At 30.8% G+C, this 18,737-nt stretch overlaps 1 protein-coding gene across 1 annotated transcript; it reads left to right on the top strand.

Annotated features, from left to right (window-relative positions):
• The first annotated feature begins 4,245 nt into the window (after positions 1 to 4,245).
• LOC139500607 (uncharacterized) lies at positions 4,246 to 18,736 on the top strand. Its single transcript, XM_071289360.1, has 9 exons — positions 4,246 to 4,382; positions 6,182 to 6,335; positions 7,230 to 7,474; positions 8,797 to 8,959; positions 10,419 to 10,633; positions 12,335 to 12,528; positions 13,357 to 13,763; positions 15,158 to 15,459; positions 17,968 to 18,736. The coding sequence occupies exons 1-9, from the start codon at positions 4,331 to 4,333 to the stop codon at positions 18,549 to 18,551; spliced, it is 2,316 nt and encodes a 771-aa protein (XP_071145461.1). The 5' UTR covers positions 4,246 to 4,330; the 3' UTR covers positions 18,552 to 18,736.
• Position 18,737: the final 1 nt, after the last annotated feature.

The raw sequence follows: 18,737 nt of genomic DNA, 5'->3' as shown, positions 1-18,737 counted from the left end.
ACACGTTTACATACTACTTGACAAGTAATAACATCATAATATTCATTAGATGCACTGAAGCTTGCTATTTGATATACGCTCATGAACGCTAAAACTGGTAGGTTAGAATTCAATGAATTATTATATTTTTAGAGCTCTTTGACCAAAAAGAAATTTGTGAGAGCAACAATTTCAACCTAAGAATATCCATAGTTTCTTAATTGCTTATAAATGTTTTATAGCATATATACAAAATAAATAAGTTCAGCTTCTTTATAAGGAAGCTGGCTTGTCATGTTTTGGATTTTTTGTCAGATTTTCGGAATCCTCTGGTTTTATCATTTTGAATGCCTTGAAAAAAATTGCCCGGTGACCTCCATTTTTCTTTTTGAAAATCTTTTACATGTTTAATGATAAACCATCTGTAAAAGTCTTATAAAATTTTAATTACTTTTTAACAGTTTTTGAGAACTTTCACTTGTCAATGATAAAGCTATGAAAAGTCAAGAGAGAATTTTTTCCCGCCAAAACTTCAATGGCTCATATCTCGAAAACAAGCACGGTGACCTAGGTATTTTTATTACTCTTTGGATTCCTTTATCACTTCCCTATCAATATAAACTAGTGCTTTGAAAAGTTAATTACTTTGAAACTGAGAAGCGAACTCCCTTATAAGAAGATACTGAAGATCCGTTTAGGAGGGTCCATTATTCTCCCTGAATTGGTATGCACAAACATCTTCGAGTATTTTTTATCATTATATCTTAGTACGATTCATTTCTGCACGCTGATCACAAGTGTAATACATACAATATGCACTCTTGATGATCTTCACTTATACATGTTATATGAGGGTGCTAAAGGGTCATTTTCGTGCAACGTGTTTGCCATTTTTATTTCACGTGCAGTCGTAAAAGAGTTTCGTTTTTCACCTTGTTTCGTGAAATCGGTACAAGGATCAATGTGCAAGAAATATTTAATTGTTCGTTCATCGAGAAATGGCAATTTTATTTCTCGTTCTTCCGTGTAGATACTCCCTTTACGCCCCTCTTATAATGTACATATCAAACCATGACAAATACAGTGTATTACATAACATTTCATTTTCGTTGCTAGATGAAAGAACAGTAATCAGTTTTTTTTTAAATAAAAATAACACATAATAAATTTAGAGATTACGATGCGAATATATGATTCTTTTTTGTCAGCGCTCAAAACACCTTTATTTTATTTCCTCTACGGTTGTTTGATTTCGCTCTAGCTTAGGCAAATAGTTATCAAAAGTACCAGGATTATAATTTTATACGCCAGACGCGCGTTTCGTCTACATAAGACTCATCAGTGACGCTCAGATCAAAATAGTTAAAAAGCCAAACAAATACAAAGTTGAAGAGCATTGAGGACCCAAAATTCCAAAAAGTTGTGCCAAATACGGCTAAGGTAATCTACTCCTGGGGTAAGAAAATCCTTAGTTTTTCGAATAATTCAAAGTTTTGTAAACAGAAAATTTATAAAAATGACCATATCATTGATATTCATGTCAACACCGAAGTGTTGACTACTGGGCTGGTGATACCCTCGGGGACGAAACGTCCACCAGCAGTGGCATCGACCCAGTGGTGTAAATAGTTATCAAAAGTACCAGGATTATAATTTTATACGCCAGACGCGCGTTTCGTCTACATAAGACTCATCAGTGACGCTCAGATCAAAATAGTTAAAAAGCCAAACAAATACAAAGTTGAAGAGCATTGAGGACCCAAAATTCCAAAAAGTTGTGCCAAATACGGCTAAGGTAATCTACTCCTGGGGTAAGAAAATCCTTAGTTTTTCGAATAATTCAAAGTTTTGTAAACAGATGCCAATACGTGAATGTTTTTTTGACAAATCAATGAAATTAGTATGTAAAAAACGTTTTACTGAAAGTTGACTTATCATTTAACTAGGTTTTGTCATATCTGTTTTAGGTTATTAAGTGAATTATATAGAGCATTGTTTAAAAATGTCGTGAGTGACATTTTCTCTGTTAGGTAGGTCAAAGAAGCTTCTTATCTCAAAACTTTAGCCCAGTTGTCATCATATTTGTATTGATATGAGATACGATTAATATATAATATATCAGTACAGTACAAACATTGTTTAAAAAATGCTGAAAGTGTCGATACACTTAAATTTTTTCATCCCGAATGCATAGTGTTGGGGTTTGACCGCCACTGAAGAATATTATAAAGATGAATGAAACAGTTGTATACCCCTGTTCAATAGTTATTAATCAATTCACCCATGAAATTACCAATGATTCTTTAGATTCTGAAACGACTAATTGTGAGAAAATAATTCATGTTATTGAAATAAAACCGAGGAAAACACACCAACTATAAGAGGAAAAGCAATGGACCCCAGTCTTTGTTTATTTAATTCATCATATGTTTTAATTAATTGAGTAAATGAATAACAAGTTCTCTATTTTTTCCTGCAGTTTTCATATTTCGTGATGGATGTGAGAAGAATATTTCTCCTCACTCCTGAAGTATTTGTTCTCTGCAGATGATTGGTCGGCATTTAGTTATAACGTCAAATTTTCTTCTAAATTGTTCATTGTGTCGTAACAAAAAAAGGCGACAATTTCTGAAGACATTACATATAAAGAGCACACTTTTCTACAAATCTTTCAAAAGAAAGGATACAAATCATTAGAAAGAAAAATTCACCATGAATATAACTTGTGTATAACGATATTCCAGCAAGCCTCGAGCTTCAAATAGTAAACTGTGGCTGTCTCGATTGGAGAAATATCGTTACACACTTGTTGCAGTGATAAAGTCTATATTTCTCAAACGAAATCCCAGACATTGTTTACAGAAAACTCTTTATTTAAAATGTACTTTCGGAATGGTATGTTAAGTAAGTGTTGCATTTCTTTCAGTTTAAAAATATGTTTGTGTTATATCAATACAATAACATGTGAAAAAATATAACTTGTCTAGTCAAATTAACAAATTGAACTACTAACACTGTAACATGTTTAAAACCCTCAGTATATATATGTACATTTAAGGTATAGCATTTTTAATTTTTGAATAGTTTTATCAATAACACGAATAAGTAAAGTATAACAGTAATGAAAAGTTTTTATTTCAAGATTGTATATGTCACCAATTTTATAATTAGTACTTTACTATTGATAAACGATTGAAGATATAGGGAGTTCTATTAAATTCAATACCAGTTCTACATGAAAGTCCAGTTTTCAGTATTTTTCCTTTGTATAAGGTGCATATATTTTTTTCATTTTTTTTTTTGTATGATAAAGAGGTGAGGGCATTTATAGTTTAATTGAAGATGGACTAAAATTAAATATTTCTGTGCACCTAACTTTTAAATACTCTTCATCGGATATGACTTTGATTTTTTTCACTAGTGTATGCTCAACTTATTCCAGGGTTCTTCGTCGAAATGAATGATCTTGTATAAACATTTTATATGTCTATGTTTTTTCAAAACAAAACAAACAATCATACCAATCCCTCGCTTTTGAAAATATAATCTCGTCTAAGAAAAAACTAGAAGCTCCAAAGAGCTAGTGTGGCTACCTTTTTTTCGCTGTGGTTTCAGGAATCATGTAGAATAAGTTTAAAAGAATTATAATAAGTATTATATACCCTTATAAGGATTGGGGTCAAGTTTTGTTTAATTTGGTCCAGTAGTTGAATCAAAAGCAGAATATTTTTCGGTTGCATGTTAGTCAAAATACACTTTGCATGTCTTATTTTGCTGAACATTATTGTTCCAGGTGATCTTAAAGCAAAATCGATTTCTTTTTTCTCGAATATGCATGCTAAAAACAATATTCATCATATCTTTTAAGTGTATTCAATAATCATATGCAGACAAAATACGTTAATTAAGGATGAATCTGTTCATTCGTCACAGTATTCCAATTGCGTACACATACACCCTTCTCAAATTGATATAAAAAGGTCAAACAGAACCTTGATAATTACGTCAAGTGCTATGAAGAGTAAACATTATTTGACTATGATATTATTGTTATTTATCTTAATATAGTATTTTTTCCAAAAACATTTAAATTTTGAAATAAATCCTTTGAATATGCTTTACACTGACACGTAAGATAAACTCTGAACCAATTGGATGTCTCTGATTGTTTTTTAAACATAACAACATAACAACAAAAGGTTGATATGGTATTCGTGTAAAATAGATAGTTTTATCTAAAATATATTGAGCGAAAACTATTTGCATGCAAAAACACGTTTTGTATTTCACAAACGCAGAAAAGATATTCGTTTAGGTGCATAAATGGTTTGACCTATTCCAAAACTGATACATGATGATTTTAAGATTGTTGCTTCTTTGTTGTACATACGTATGCATTCAAGGTAAGCGTCCTTTGGGTACCATGTATTCAAATACCGCTATTACAAAAATTTTCCTACAAAAGTGACAATACATTCTTATTTAGGCAAAATATCATTTTTTATCAATAAGTTTTTAAAGTTGATATAAATAAATGATAATTTCTTATGCTATTTTATAAGATAAACTTATGGGAGAGTTCAAATCTACCTATTACAGAAATATAATTATTAGATTATTATCAGAATTACATAAATGTCGTGTTTTTCCTATATATTTAACCTAGGAAATAAGGAAAAACAAAACAACTAAACACAAAAAACGAAATAAGAGCAATATATATCTAATATATGTCTAAATTTTGATTTTGTGAGGCTGAAATTACTATCTAAAGAAATTGAAATTATTCCACAAACACGCCTAATTGACACCCTAATTTTTAAGAAACGTGATGCGACTACAAATTGACATTGAATCTATGGAAATAACTATTTCCAACTTAAGATGAAAATAACAAGAAGTGCTCTAGCTTCTTTATGGATATTTTTTTTTATTCCGTTAGTACTAAATGTAATTATTTTTTGTTTTACATTTTCGGTTGCAATAATTTGGGTTTCAATTACATTATTATGAGCTTCGTGTAATTGATACCAAGAAAGACATAACATGCCATTAGTTTGTATATGAATTAGGCCGTTTATATTTCGAGGTATGTTAAAGTGGACTATGTGGTATGCTTATTACTTATTGTTGTAGACCATACATTGATCTATCTTAAGTTGCTTTTTTCTCGGTCATTTGATCTCATGTGGTCAGTTGTCTCCAACGTAATCGTACCACATCGGCTTATTTGTATATATTTGTAGCAACAGATGATGAAAATGAATTATCAATCCGTAAAAATCCCAGGCATCGGCTCACAAATTAAATCCGACTGTTAAAAGGATATACGATAATATAAAAGATTTTTTTTTTTTGATTTTTTTTTTTTTTTTTGCATTTCAAACAAAAATCTCTGAAAAAGTTCAAACTTCATAAAAAAGGATTTGATAAATCAAAACTGCGCTGTAATAATCTTGGTTTACATTAGACAAAGAAATTTAAACTGGTGACAGAAAATCATTAAATTACAAAATTCCTTAGAGATAAAATATACCACTAGGGGGTTATCATTTGTGTAGAAAATAGATTTTTACTTTGATCATCTTGCTATGCTTGCACTTATATGAATCACTGTGTATGACTAAACTAAATCAAGAGATCAAAAAATAGCACTTCATAGATATGTTTATATTTTCGACTATACCCGCAGTTATTTGGACTACATCTTTTGGGTACACAATTTATTTATCTCTAACTATTCAAACGTCTGTTACTTCTATTTAAACGAAGAATTCTCCTTTTTTTAGAGTATTTTTTCTCGATCCATTTTTTGTTGGCGTTTGTCAACTGTTATGCACTTTGTTTTCTATAATTTTATCTTGTGTGCGGGAGATACGGAGCTTGTATATTGTAGCGACAGAACTTTATTGATACGGTTAAAAAGTATGTACTAAGAATTAGTATAACTTTGAATATGAATCTGGCTTTGACAAATCTAAATCATAATACAAAAATTAAACTTCTAGATCTTATAATCCGAATGTGGTCGGTATCTCACTTTGCATGAGTACACAGTTATTGTTTTATCACCCATTCTAGAAGAGATTTTTATTTCAAGAAGCTACTGTCAGCAATGCCAGAACAGGTGTAAACCATGCTATACTCTGATAAATTTAGGGTTATTAACACGAAATTTAAATTCTATTTCATCACATTTTAGCCCAACGCCTAGGAATTTACACATTAGCTGGTAAGAATCATACCGCCCTTCAAGGACGAGTAGAAATAAGAATAAATGGAACCAGTGGAACTGTATGTGATGACAAGTTTGATAACAACGCAGCCACAGTAGTTTGCAGAGTATTAAACCATAAGTATGTATGCCTTTTACCTATACTTATTGACAAAGATTAAATTGGAATTGATGAAAACTTTTTATCTAGTTTGAGGTTTTTATGAATACTATCATTGTATAAATAAATGTCTTTTTTGTATCATGTTAATGTGATAAGAAACTTAATATAGCGCTAATGGATTAAATTTAATTAAAATATAACATATCAGGGTAATTGTTTTTAATAATGAAAAATATTACCGTGGCCTAGTGCTCCAAGGAGATACTCTACAGTTATCATTTACCTGTTAAGATAGAGGTTAAACGTTATGATCCTGTTGGTCCCCGTTGCATTTAATTGTTTGTTCTCAATTGACAACGATTGAAATGTTTCCTCTCAGAAGTTGTAAGTTCACACTGGATTAATATTTGTAACGTTTAACAATTTAAAAAGTTTTACACTTCGTTCGAAATGATTATAGGTGAAATACGTAGATACGGAAACAATATTTTTGCATAAGCTACTTGTCACGGAAAGTGTCTTTTAAAAACAGAAATAACTTTTTTGCAACCTTATTTTCTTGCGGCAAGATCTTTCATTTGTTAAACATAATATACAGAATTTGTTTTTTATCGTTTACTGTTATAAAAATAGTGAATATTCATATCGTGTTCAGTTCATCATAATCGTTCATGAAGCTTACTTTAATTAATATGTAAATAATTGTGATCATAATAAATTTTTCCGTATTATATTTTATTTTGATTATACCCACCATGATTTTTAAAATATTTTTTAGCTCAATTTATACAATTCTTCTTTTTATTATTTTAGTGGTTGTTTAAGAGATATTTAAGTTATCTTTCCTTGTCTTTTCTTTGTAGTAGAATTTATTTTTTAATTCCCTTTTTTACTATCCGTCTTTCAATTTAGTAACGGTGGTATAGCAGTGCTTGATCATAGATTTGGGCCAGGAACTGGACCTATATGGCTTGATGACCTGGTATGTCAAGGGAATGAGCAATACTTAAATCAATGCCAAACAAATTCAAAGTATTTGAATGCATCAAACTGTAATCACAAGGAAGACGTTGGTGTTATCTGCAACATCGATTCACGTTCCATGCAAATTTCGAATTCGTCAATAACTTCTCAAATAATACAACAACCATCAAATTGTAAGTAAAAATTATCTATCTTGTTTACGATAAGGACAATAGATCAAACTCGTAAATGAATTACCGTCCTGAACGTCGCTTGATCATCATCTTCTTATATAAATATAAATCAAGCACTATGTGTTAAAATAATTTTCATATATATAAAAGAAGAAGATGTGATTTGACTGCCAATGAGACCAGAGATTAATTACATTAACGGTACCAATTTTTCTGCACCAGATGCGCATTTCGACAATACATGTCTCCTCAGTGATGCTCGTGACCAAAATATGTAAAATCCAAAGCTTATATAAAAGACGAAGAGTTATAATCCAAAAGTTTCAAAAAGTATAGCCACAAAAAGTTCCAAAAAGTATAAATAACACAGAAATTAAAAACTACAGGTCAGCTATAGAAGGCGCCGAAATGACAAATGTAAAACAGTTCAAACGAGAAAACTAACGGCCTTATTTATGTACAATATATGAACGTTAAACAAATATGTAACACATAAACAAACGACGACCATTCAATTACAGGCTCCTGACTTGGGACACGCACGGGGTTAAACATTTTAGCGGGATCCCCAATCTTCCCCTAACCAGGGACAGTGTTGTTACAGAACAAGATAAGAACGAACTTAAAAATCTGTTGAAACAGTCTTAAGGCAAATAATTCACTGTTGTTTGGATTTGTTCAACCATTCATTTTTTTTGTGTTCAACATGTGATAAATAGTGAATCAATATAATTGTATACTATTGATTTAAACAAACTACTACACACACATTTGGCCTGGTTAAAACGTTTTATTAAAAGTTTTGCATTATAAACATGATTACATATATCTTTCCTAATGCTCGTTATTGAAGCGTTAAATAAATAAAAATGCATTAAAGAAGTTAACTTGTGTTCTAAATTCAAAACATGCATTAACGATTTTTTTCTTGTGTTTCAGTCTAATAAACCTTTTTTTAGACAGCAAATTAAAGTGTTTAACCACAACTTTTAATTACACAGCAGAAATTACTTTTTAGTTCTGTAGTTTGTTTTTTAATCATAGAATAAACTTTATAGGGGCTAACATTTTGCGTGTTATGCGCATTTGATTAAAACTGAGTTATGTCCGAGTAGTGTCTTCAAATTAAGACGCATCGTTCTTAAAACAATAACGCCATATATATATATATATATATAATGAGTAATAAGTTATACGATCAATAATTAAAAGAACATGATCAATTGTATTACTAAATTAGTGATAAAGAAACACATCTGTTTTAACTAAATGTGAAACTTGTTTTCTTGTTTTCTTAATCTATCTCAGCATTGACTTTGTAGGTCCAAATTATAGAACTAACCTTGATGTACGCCTTATCGGGCCCTTGAATCTTATTGGAATAGGCTATGTAGAGATAAAACACAATGGTGTATGGGGATCCATTTGTGACGACCTTTGGAGCCTGAACGATGCCAAAGTGATATGTCGAATGCTCTGTTTTGAGTAAGTTTTGAATATTTAGTTTTTGTATGTAATTGACATTTACTGATAAAAAGGCATGAAATTTAATGTTCAGTTCTGTTATTTAACATGTCATTATTTTGTGTCTGAACAAGTTATTCTTGTATAATTTAATTTTGGATGTAACGCGTCTTCTGATTGGTTGACGTTATTTTTTTATTAGCCCATAGACATAATTTAGTCATGTGACCGTGACGTCATCAACGTTTTTTTCATGGTTTTCTACGGTTTAAAATGGAATTTAGAATTAAATTATAAGAAATAACTGTAATATTATTTTCTGTCTATTCGAAATAACATAAAAAAAATGTGTTGCGCACTGTTAAATAACCCGCTACGCGCGTTATTCAGTGTCAAATTTGTTATGTTATTTCTTCATAGACAGAAAAAAAATTCCTTAAATGATCGTGGGTTTTTCAGATAAAGGGAAATAAACAAAAAAAAATATTCAATTTGATAATAAATTATCTAAAAAGCACCGTAGCGACTAAATAATTTGCAAACCTTTGACAATATAAGGTCTTACACGATTGACAGATTTGTTTTGTTGATTTTTCAAGCCCGTAATATCCTGTGTGTAGACAAATTGCAATCAACAATTACACAGTCAATCAAAAAAAAACATAAATCCGTAAGTAGCTAAATGTCATCAGTAGCTAAATGTCATCAGACGGCCTAAAACAATAAATAAACACATACCGTAGATATATGTTTTTGTGCAGCATTCAAAGGTAAAACTAAAAGAATGTCAAATACAAGGAAAATTCAAATAGGAAAGTCCCCCTTCAAATGGCAACATCAAAAACTTTAACACATTCAGTTTATATACGACGAAAAGATGAAATAATGTTTAAGCACTTAATTGAAAGATTATTGAAGTTCATTAAACAAAAACCAATTGAAATAAGGGAGTTATTTATTTGAACTTGGAAGTTTACATTTACGGAGGAGGGGTAGGTTCATTAGCCAGTAAAATGGCCTATCCTAAAAACTAATTTCAAAGTAAACAACAAATTGTTAATTTTGATGTCAGTGATACAAAAATACTTATAATTTTAAAAATCATTACTTATCTCAGATTTCTCGGACTTATATTTTAATTTCTTTTAAATTAGATCTAATGAATAAAATACTATGAAGAAATCACACACACAAAGTAGCATGCCTTAAGATAAGCAGCTGAGATCAACTTTATCATGATGCATATGGTATTTCATTGCATACTAATATAATTGGTAGAATAGAAAAACTTATACAAAATCAAGGATTTTCGGAAATCCTTTAGAATCTATTTTCTTTGTATTGAGTCAATAATACCTCCTAGTACTATGACTTATGATAAGAAGCTTATATAAAATACTTCATATTTTTGGGTTTTTTTTATCCAAAATATATTAATTTACCTTAAGTTAATACTCATATTATTAATAATATTTGACAGGTTGTATTGTGTTCAAGCTGGTGGACCTAAAGAAATGATTGCCGGTATTAATCAAGTTAGCACTAATTACCTGCTGGATGATGTAGAGTGTACAGGCAATGAATTAGACATAAGAGATTGTAAAAGACTAGATTGGTCCATACATAACTGCAGACCAGAACATCAAGAATTTGCAAGTGTCACGTGTATTCCTCTTAAGAATGAAAGACCACCAGGTGAATTCAATATTTTTCTTGAAACAGTTTGATTTCCATTCTATTTGTATACTAGTAATTGAAGATAATGATTCAGTTGATGAAAACAAATGGATTTAATTGTTATATTTGAATCTGTTAATTTCTAGACCCTGTAAATTCATTCAACTCACCTTATGACTTCATATAAATATACAAACATATCATAGGGTACAGCTGTTTTTATATTTGCTAAAAGCATTTGTTTGTTTTTAATTTAAATGTTGATTGTGATTTCATTTTATTGAGAAAAATATTGTGAAATCATATAACTGTAAATATGGAAACAAGTAGAGTTATGAAATAATAGTCGCAGTAATTAAAAGTACGTTAAATTAATTTTAATTCAGGAGTAAATAAACTCATCATAGATACCAGGACTGAATTTAGCATGTTAAGTATATACGCCAGACGCGCGTTTCGTCTACAAAAGACTCATCAGTGACGCTCGAATCCAAAATAGTTTTAAATGCCAAATAAAGTACGAAGTTGAAGAGCATTGAGAACCAAAATTCCTAAAAGTTTTGCCAAATACAGCTAACTTAAGGTAATCTATGCCTGAGGTAGAAAAGCCTTAGTATTTCATACAATTCTAAAATTTTGTAAACAGTAAATTTATAAATATAACCATATCAATGACAATTCATGTCAGTACAAAAGGTGCTGACTACTAAGCTTGTGATATCCTCGGGGAAATAAATCTCCACCAGCAGTGGCATCGACCCAGTGGTTGTAAATAAAGTCATTATAGATACCAGGACTAAATTTAGCATGTTTAGTATATACGCCAGACGCGCGTTTCGTCTACAAAAGACTTATCAGTGACGCTGGAATCCAAAAAAGTTAAAAATGCCAAATAAAGTACGAAGTTGAAGAGCATTGAGAACCAAAATTTCTAAACGTTTTGCCAAATACAGCTAAGGTAATCTATGCCTGAGGTAGAAAAGCCTTAGGATTTCAAAAAATTCCAAAATTTTGTAAACAGTAAATTTATAAATATAACCATATCAATGACAATTCATGTCAGCACAAAAAGTGCTGACTACTGGGCTTGTGATACCCTCGGAGAATAAATCTCCACCAGCAGTGGCATCGACCCAGTTGTTGTAAATAAACTGATCATAGATACCAGGACTGAATTTAGCATGTTTTGTATATACGCCAGACGCGCGTTTCGTCTACAAAAGACTCATCAGTGACTCTCGAATCCAAAAAAGTTTAAAATGCCAAATAAAGTACGAAGTTGAAGAGCATTGAGAACCAAAATTCCGAAAAATTGCCAAATACAGCTAAGGTAATCTATGCTTGAGGTAGAAAAGCCTTTAAAGTTAGTATTTCAAAAAAATCACAAATATTGTAAACAGTAAATTTATAAATATAATCATATCAATGACAATTCATGTCAGCACAAAAAGTGCTGACTACTGGGTCAAACATTTACGAGTAAACTCAAAATAATGTTGTTTTTTAGAAAGTCAGATGAGAAAAGTTAATACACGAAACATAACATGGATCTGTTTTCAATACATTGTTTATAACAAAATCTGCTATCCCTTTAATTCTAGTTAAACTTTTATTTCTAAATGGAATTTGAGAGACTTGTCCGCTCATGTCAAATTGGAACATTACTTTAAAACGAAATTAGATATAGTATGTCTTGTAACACATAACTTATATTTACAGTACCAGTTCCAACCATGGAGTGTACAAATGGGACATTCAACGTTCAATTTAGTCGATACCAAGATAGATTCCTACTCACTGAACATTTATCCGTAAAAAATAATAGCAGATTGTGTACTTTGACAAAAGCTATTAATTCTTCAACTGTGTCGATTATCATACCTTTTACTGAGGAATGTGGATCTCATGCATCGGTGGGTTTCAATGTTATCCTTTAATGCTCTTGAAGTTGGTTATATAAACCCCTTGACTAAAATAAATTTGGTTCCTTTAATTTTGATAGAATTGGATATCATGCATCGTTGGGTTTGAATGTTAGCCCTTAAAGCTGTTGAAGCTGGTTATATAAACCTCTTAACTAATATAAATTTGGTTCGTTTAATTTTGATTAAATTTTGACAAAACATTTCCTTTGCCCATTTGGCAAAAATATAGATATTTCAAAAACGTTAAGCCACAACCTAATATTCCTGAACAATATATCGTGATTAAAGCGTTACACTGACTTTTACATAGTTATCTCCCTGTAGTGTTATGTGACATTTTTTAAAATATTATTTTCTTCATTATATTCATCATTCCTTCACATAGGTATTTTCCTTTTTTGTTTTTGTGATTTCATTTTTTTTAGTTAATAAATCATTTCATACTCCCCTTTTAACGATTAACCATTACATTTTTATATACTGGAAATCATACCACACCTTCTTATTAATATGTGAGTTGTAACATTTGTAAACAATGGAAATTAAAAAAAAGCAAGTCCCTTATCAAATGGCAAAATCAAAAGCTCAATCACATCAAACAAATGGATAACAACTGTCATATTCCTGACATGGTACAGGCATTTTCTTATATAGACAATGGTTGATTTAACCTGATGTTAAAGCTAGCTAGACCACTCACTTGTACAACAGTCATGTATTGAAATCATATCAATTCATATTGTTTCAAACTTGTAAATGCCATTGTAAGTGTTAAAACAATTTTTTAATATTTTTCAATGGTTTTACTTTTCACAGGGAAATGCAACTCATATATTTTACACCAACCAAGTAGGCTATAAATACACAATGGTACAACTTCATGTGATACGTGATAATACTTATTGGATCGATGTGACCTGTATATTTGCCCGTAACCTTGAGGTATCAAAAGGATTTACACCAATCACTGACGCGTTTACAAAGACGGCTTTTGGAAGATTTTTTATAACAATGTCATTTTACCGTCAACAGGGTCCATGCAATGACACGTGTTTTATCGAATTACTTGATCCAGTCAGGTTATATGTCGGCGAATGGTTAAATGTGGCTGTATCGCTTACATCTTTTGTACAAGATGACTTGAAGCTTATAGTTCCAATGTGCAGAGCTACACCAACTTATAATCGCTACGATGCCATTTCTGCAAGTTTATTTAGCAATAAGTAAGTTTTAAAACAGCTAATACCATCTCTTCAATCACATCCAGCAATAAGTGAGTTTTAAAACAGCTAATACCATCTCTTCAATCATATCTAGCAATAAGTAAGTTTTAAAACAGCTAATACCATCTCTTCAATCATATCTAGCAATAAGTAAGATTTAAAACAGCTAATACTATCTCTTCAATCATATCTAGCAATAAGTAAGATTTAAAACAGCTAATACTATCTCTTCAATCATATCTAGCAATAAGTAAGTTTTAAAACAGCTAATACTATCTCTTCAATCATATCTAGCAATAAGTAAGTTTTAAAACAGCTAATACTATCTCTTCAATCATATCTAGAAATAAGTAAGTTTTAAAACAGCTAATACCATCTCTTCAATCATATCTAGCAATAAGTAAGTTTTAAAACAGCTAATACTATCTCTTCAATCATATCTAGCAATAAGTAAGATTTAAAACAGCTAATACTATCTCTTCAATCATATCTAGCAATAAGTAAGTTTTAAAACAGCTAATACCATCTCTTCAATCATATCTAGCAATAAGTAAGTTTTAAAACAGCTAATACCATCTCTTCAATCATATCTAGCAATAAGTAAGTTTTAAAACAGCTAATACTATCTCTTCAATCATATCTAGCAATAAGTAAGATTTAAAACAGCTAATACTATCTCTTCAATCATATCTAGCAATAAGTAAGTTTTAAAACAGCTAATACCATCTCTTCAATCATATCTAGCAATAAGTAAGTTTTAAAACAGCTAATACCATCTCTTCAATCATATCTAGCAATAAGTAAGTTTTAAAACAGCTAATACCATCTCTTCAATCATATCTAGCAATAAGTAAGTTTTAAAACAGCTAATACCATCTCTTCAATCATATCTAGCAATAAGTCAATTATGCAAGTATCATCTCTGCAAGTTTATTTCGAAGAAAGCTAGTTATACAATTATAGACTGTACAAATTTCTTTAACAAATAGTAAATAGTAAGTATCAGACTTATAATTTGATACGTCAGACGCACGATTCGTCTACATTTAACTCATCAGTGCCGCTTATTTTATAATTCATAACAGAACACAATAACAATTGCATTTGCTGTTTTTAGGGCTTAAGTATAAAAGTTTAAGTTTCAATGCACAACTATCCTCTTTTCTTTGTGCTTAAATCTATTATTTCTGTTCTCTGTTTGTGTTTTTAAGGTGCACTCTCTTTATCTTAAAGTTTGAAATTTGAAATTTTTAATGGAGAATTTCCATCTTCTAACATGTCTAAACTTTAAACTTTTTGAAAATATACTCTTCATATGCAAACTCTTTCTGTCTGTCCTAAAATTCGAGACAAACACGACATATATCATTATAATCTTTTTTTTTTCTTGAAAGATGTCAAGTCGAGCCAACACTTGGTTTCTACCCTCTGAATTCTACATCATTTGGATTCCGTTATCGGGCATTCAGGTTTGATACCACTGATAGTGTGTACATCCATTGCGATGCTTTCGTATGTCTGAAATCAGAAAAGCATAATATTGACGACTGTGACAGAACTTGTAACTCTACCAGAATTAACAGAGGAAAACGGGAAGCTTCAAGAGAAATATTCCATCTAGTTAGCAAGCCAATAAAAATACTACGTCGTAAAGATAAAATGGATGGCCAGACAAATGAACTGGAGTCACATTTAAGTAAGTAGAAAAATAAAATGGCAGACGATAATTTGTCATTGGCACTTTATGTGTCGTTCTTAATCAAAGTTGTATTTTCATAGACATGTACTGTATATACAGAAATGTTAACATCTTGGTCGTTTGTCAATTGTACAAGAGCATGACATTCAAACTCATAAGTCGAAAATACTGACCACGCCTTTGCTAAAAATGAGAAAAAAACACAGACAAGTAGTTGTACACAAACCATAATATAGAAAACTAAAGACTGCGCAAAACAAACCCCACCAAAAAATGGGATGGATCTCAGGTGCTCCTTTTTCAATAAAAAATGCACGCACTAATTGCTGAATTTTCTACTTATGATGACAGGGTAACAAGTTGTTTTTTTCGAGGCACATGTTCTCAATAAGGAAAGGCATTGTTCTATGGAACGCCACAGCTGTCTTATGTGGAACTATGATATTACTTTATGTTGTTTTGTCTTTACTTTATCTGGTTTTGACACTATGTAATGATGTTTTAATATAACTTAATATTGAATAGTCATTACTTAATGATGTTTCGATATTACACGATATGGTTTCGTATTGACTTGATATAGTTTTGTCATTACTCAATATGGTGTTGTCATTACTCGATGTGGTTTCACCACTATTCAATATGGTTGTGACATTAGTCAATGTGGTTTTAACATAACTTGATGTGTATGTGACTTAACGTAATGTAGTAGTTTTATTACATGATGTGGTTTTGTTATTTCGTAATGATGATTTATCTATTCTTTATATGGTTTAACATTACGTAATGATGTTTCAAAATTTGACGATTTTACACTACTTGATGTGTTTGTTTCATTATTTGATGTGGTCTTGTCATTCTTTGATGTGGTAATCCCATGGTAAAACCATATGACCAATTCGGAAAAAACCTGTTCTATACGGAGTGTTGAAGGCTGTACGGTTGCCTATATATAATTTCTTACACCTACTGTATTTAATCTCTGGTGGATAGTTGTCTCATTGGCAATCACAACACAGCTAACTTTATTTCAAATCCTATGTTGCGTTTTGTATACGGCAACATTGTTTATTTAGTACGCATATCCCAGAATCTTCTTTTCGGAAGCCCTTGTTCCGCGATAGAAAATTTAATGACGAACTCAGAAAGACATATAAAATAGCTCGAATTTCAACTCGAAATCTTAATTTATCTAAATAAGACTTAGATTTGAATCTTACTCAAACTCTACCTGAAGAAGTGACTCAAATTTAAAGTTGTAACTAGAACTCTGCATGCCTTTTAATGTGACTCAAACTCGAAGTCCAACTAGAAACTCAATGCTAGTTAGAACTTTAATTTTAAGCATGACTTGAATTCGAAAACTAACTCAAAGTTTAACTCAAACAGTAACCCGAACTTTAATTTGAACACTAATTAGATCATTCAAGGCACATACAACATAGAAATTTATCTAAAAATAGAATAGGTTTTTCCAAATTGGTCTCGTGGTTTTACCTCATCGAGTAATGGGATAACCACATCAAAGAATGACAAGACCACATCAAAGAATGAAACAAACACATCAAGTAGTGTAACATCGTCAAATTTTGAAACATCATTACGTAATGTTAAAACCATTTATAGAATAGACAAATCATCATTACGAAATAACAAGACCACATCATGTAACGAATCAACTACATTATGTTAAGTCACATACACATCAAGTAATGTTAAAACCACATCGAGTAATTACAAAACCATATTAAATAAAGACAAAACTATATCAAGTCAATACGAAACCATATCTTGTATTATCGAAATATCATTAAGTAATGACTATTCCATATTAAGTTATATTGAAACATCATTACGTAATGTCAAAACCATATTAAGTAAAGTAACAATAAAGCAACATAAAGTAATATCAGAGTTCCACATAAGACAGCTGTGGCGTTCCATATTGTTCTATCTTCGTTTTAATATATCCATTTGAGAGAACATAATAAATAATAGCAAAATACCATTTCTCTAATTTTTGTTCTATTTTTACATTTCCTGACCGGTGTGAGAAAAATATTTCTCCTCCCTAGTGAAAAATCTGTTCCCGCAAATGATTAGTCGAAATTTGATGATGACGTCTAAATATTTGGTTTTCTTCTGTTTTTGACAATTTTCCTATTGTGACGTCATGAAAAAAGGCGACCATGCCTGATGACGTCGCATATAAAGAACACAAATTTCTGAAAATTTTTGAAAAAGAAGGATAAAAATCATTAGAGAAACAGATTCCTACACTATAACACTTGTATTACGATATTTCTCCACTCTCGACAGTTACATTTTAGTTATTTAAAGAGCTCGGCAAGCCTCGCGCTTTAAATAATAAAATATAACTGTCTCGAGTAGTGAAATATCGTAATACATTTGTTGCAGTGTAGGAATCTATATCTATATTATTAGTAATGATAAAAACAATATACTGTATATGTATGATGAATACCAACTTATTGTTCATTTCAGCACAATCAGTGACCTTGTCAACCTCGGCTGATATGACATCGGCGAGACCATTCACGTCACTATTGTCTTCAAGAAAAGTTATCGACGGTACTACTAGCAATTTTAAAACTGTAACGTCAACTTCTAGTATTACCTCGCCGATTATAAAAACCAATTTAAAATCTACATTAAAGCAAGAAGGATCAGAAAACGGGTTCGCTCACATTACGTCTACTGCATCAAGGGAATTTGATAAAAGTAAAACAACATTTCACCCGACCTTGAAACTTTCGGAACACAATCAAAGAGACACTACTATAATTGCTACAACAGAGTCTGTGGAAAACGTGAACACGAAAAGGAAAACAACGTCATCAACTGCAATGTTATTTGATGCAATGAATGGAAAACTATCTACATCACAGTCACAAAAGCGCCGTTCAAAATCAAAATCCGAAAAAATTTTACCAGATTCGAACCAATTATATGCAGGTGGCCTAGGAGGGAAATTAACTATTCTGTCTGGAGGTGCATATCCAAAGTCTTCTTATATTTTGGTATTTTGTCTAATGATGTTTTCATTGTTTGATCTTTTTATTGTTTAATTTTGAGCTTAGGAGTGCGTATTCAAAAATTCGAATGTTATAGCGTTTTGTGATATTTACATTAACCGGATTATGATTCGTATGCAATTAGATTTTTACTTTTTAGATCAACTAGCGAAACAAACATTAAATTAGAAGATTATAACAAATATTGTTTACTGTAAATATATTCTCAAACAATATAAT

Source organism: Mytilus edulis, chromosome 13 (genome assembly GCF_963676685.1).
Source record: "Mytilus edulis chromosome 13, xbMytEdul2.2, whole genome shotgun sequence".
Lineage (NCBI taxonomy): Eukaryota > Metazoa > Mollusca > Bivalvia > Mytilida > Mytilidae > Mytilus > Mytilus edulis.
Note: the sequence above shows the minus strand (reverse complement) of the source record. Positions and strands in the feature narration are given on the sequence as shown.

What these genes read in the sequence shown, in the direction of transcription:
- LOC139500607 (XM_071289360.1), top strand. Translation starts at nt 4,331, where the DNA reads ATGATGATTTTAAGATTGTTGCTTCTTTGTTGTACATACGTATGCATT. An exon ending in TGTCGAATGCTCTGTTTTGA is followed by an intron (nt 8,960 to 10,418) that starts GTAAGTTTTGAA and finishes AATATTTGACAG; the next exon opens with GTTGTATTGTGTTCAAGCTG. An exon ending in TAAGAATGAAAGACCACCAG is followed by an intron (nt 10,634 to 12,334) that starts GTGAATTCAATA and finishes TTATATTTACAG; the next exon opens with TACCAGTTCCAACCATGGAG.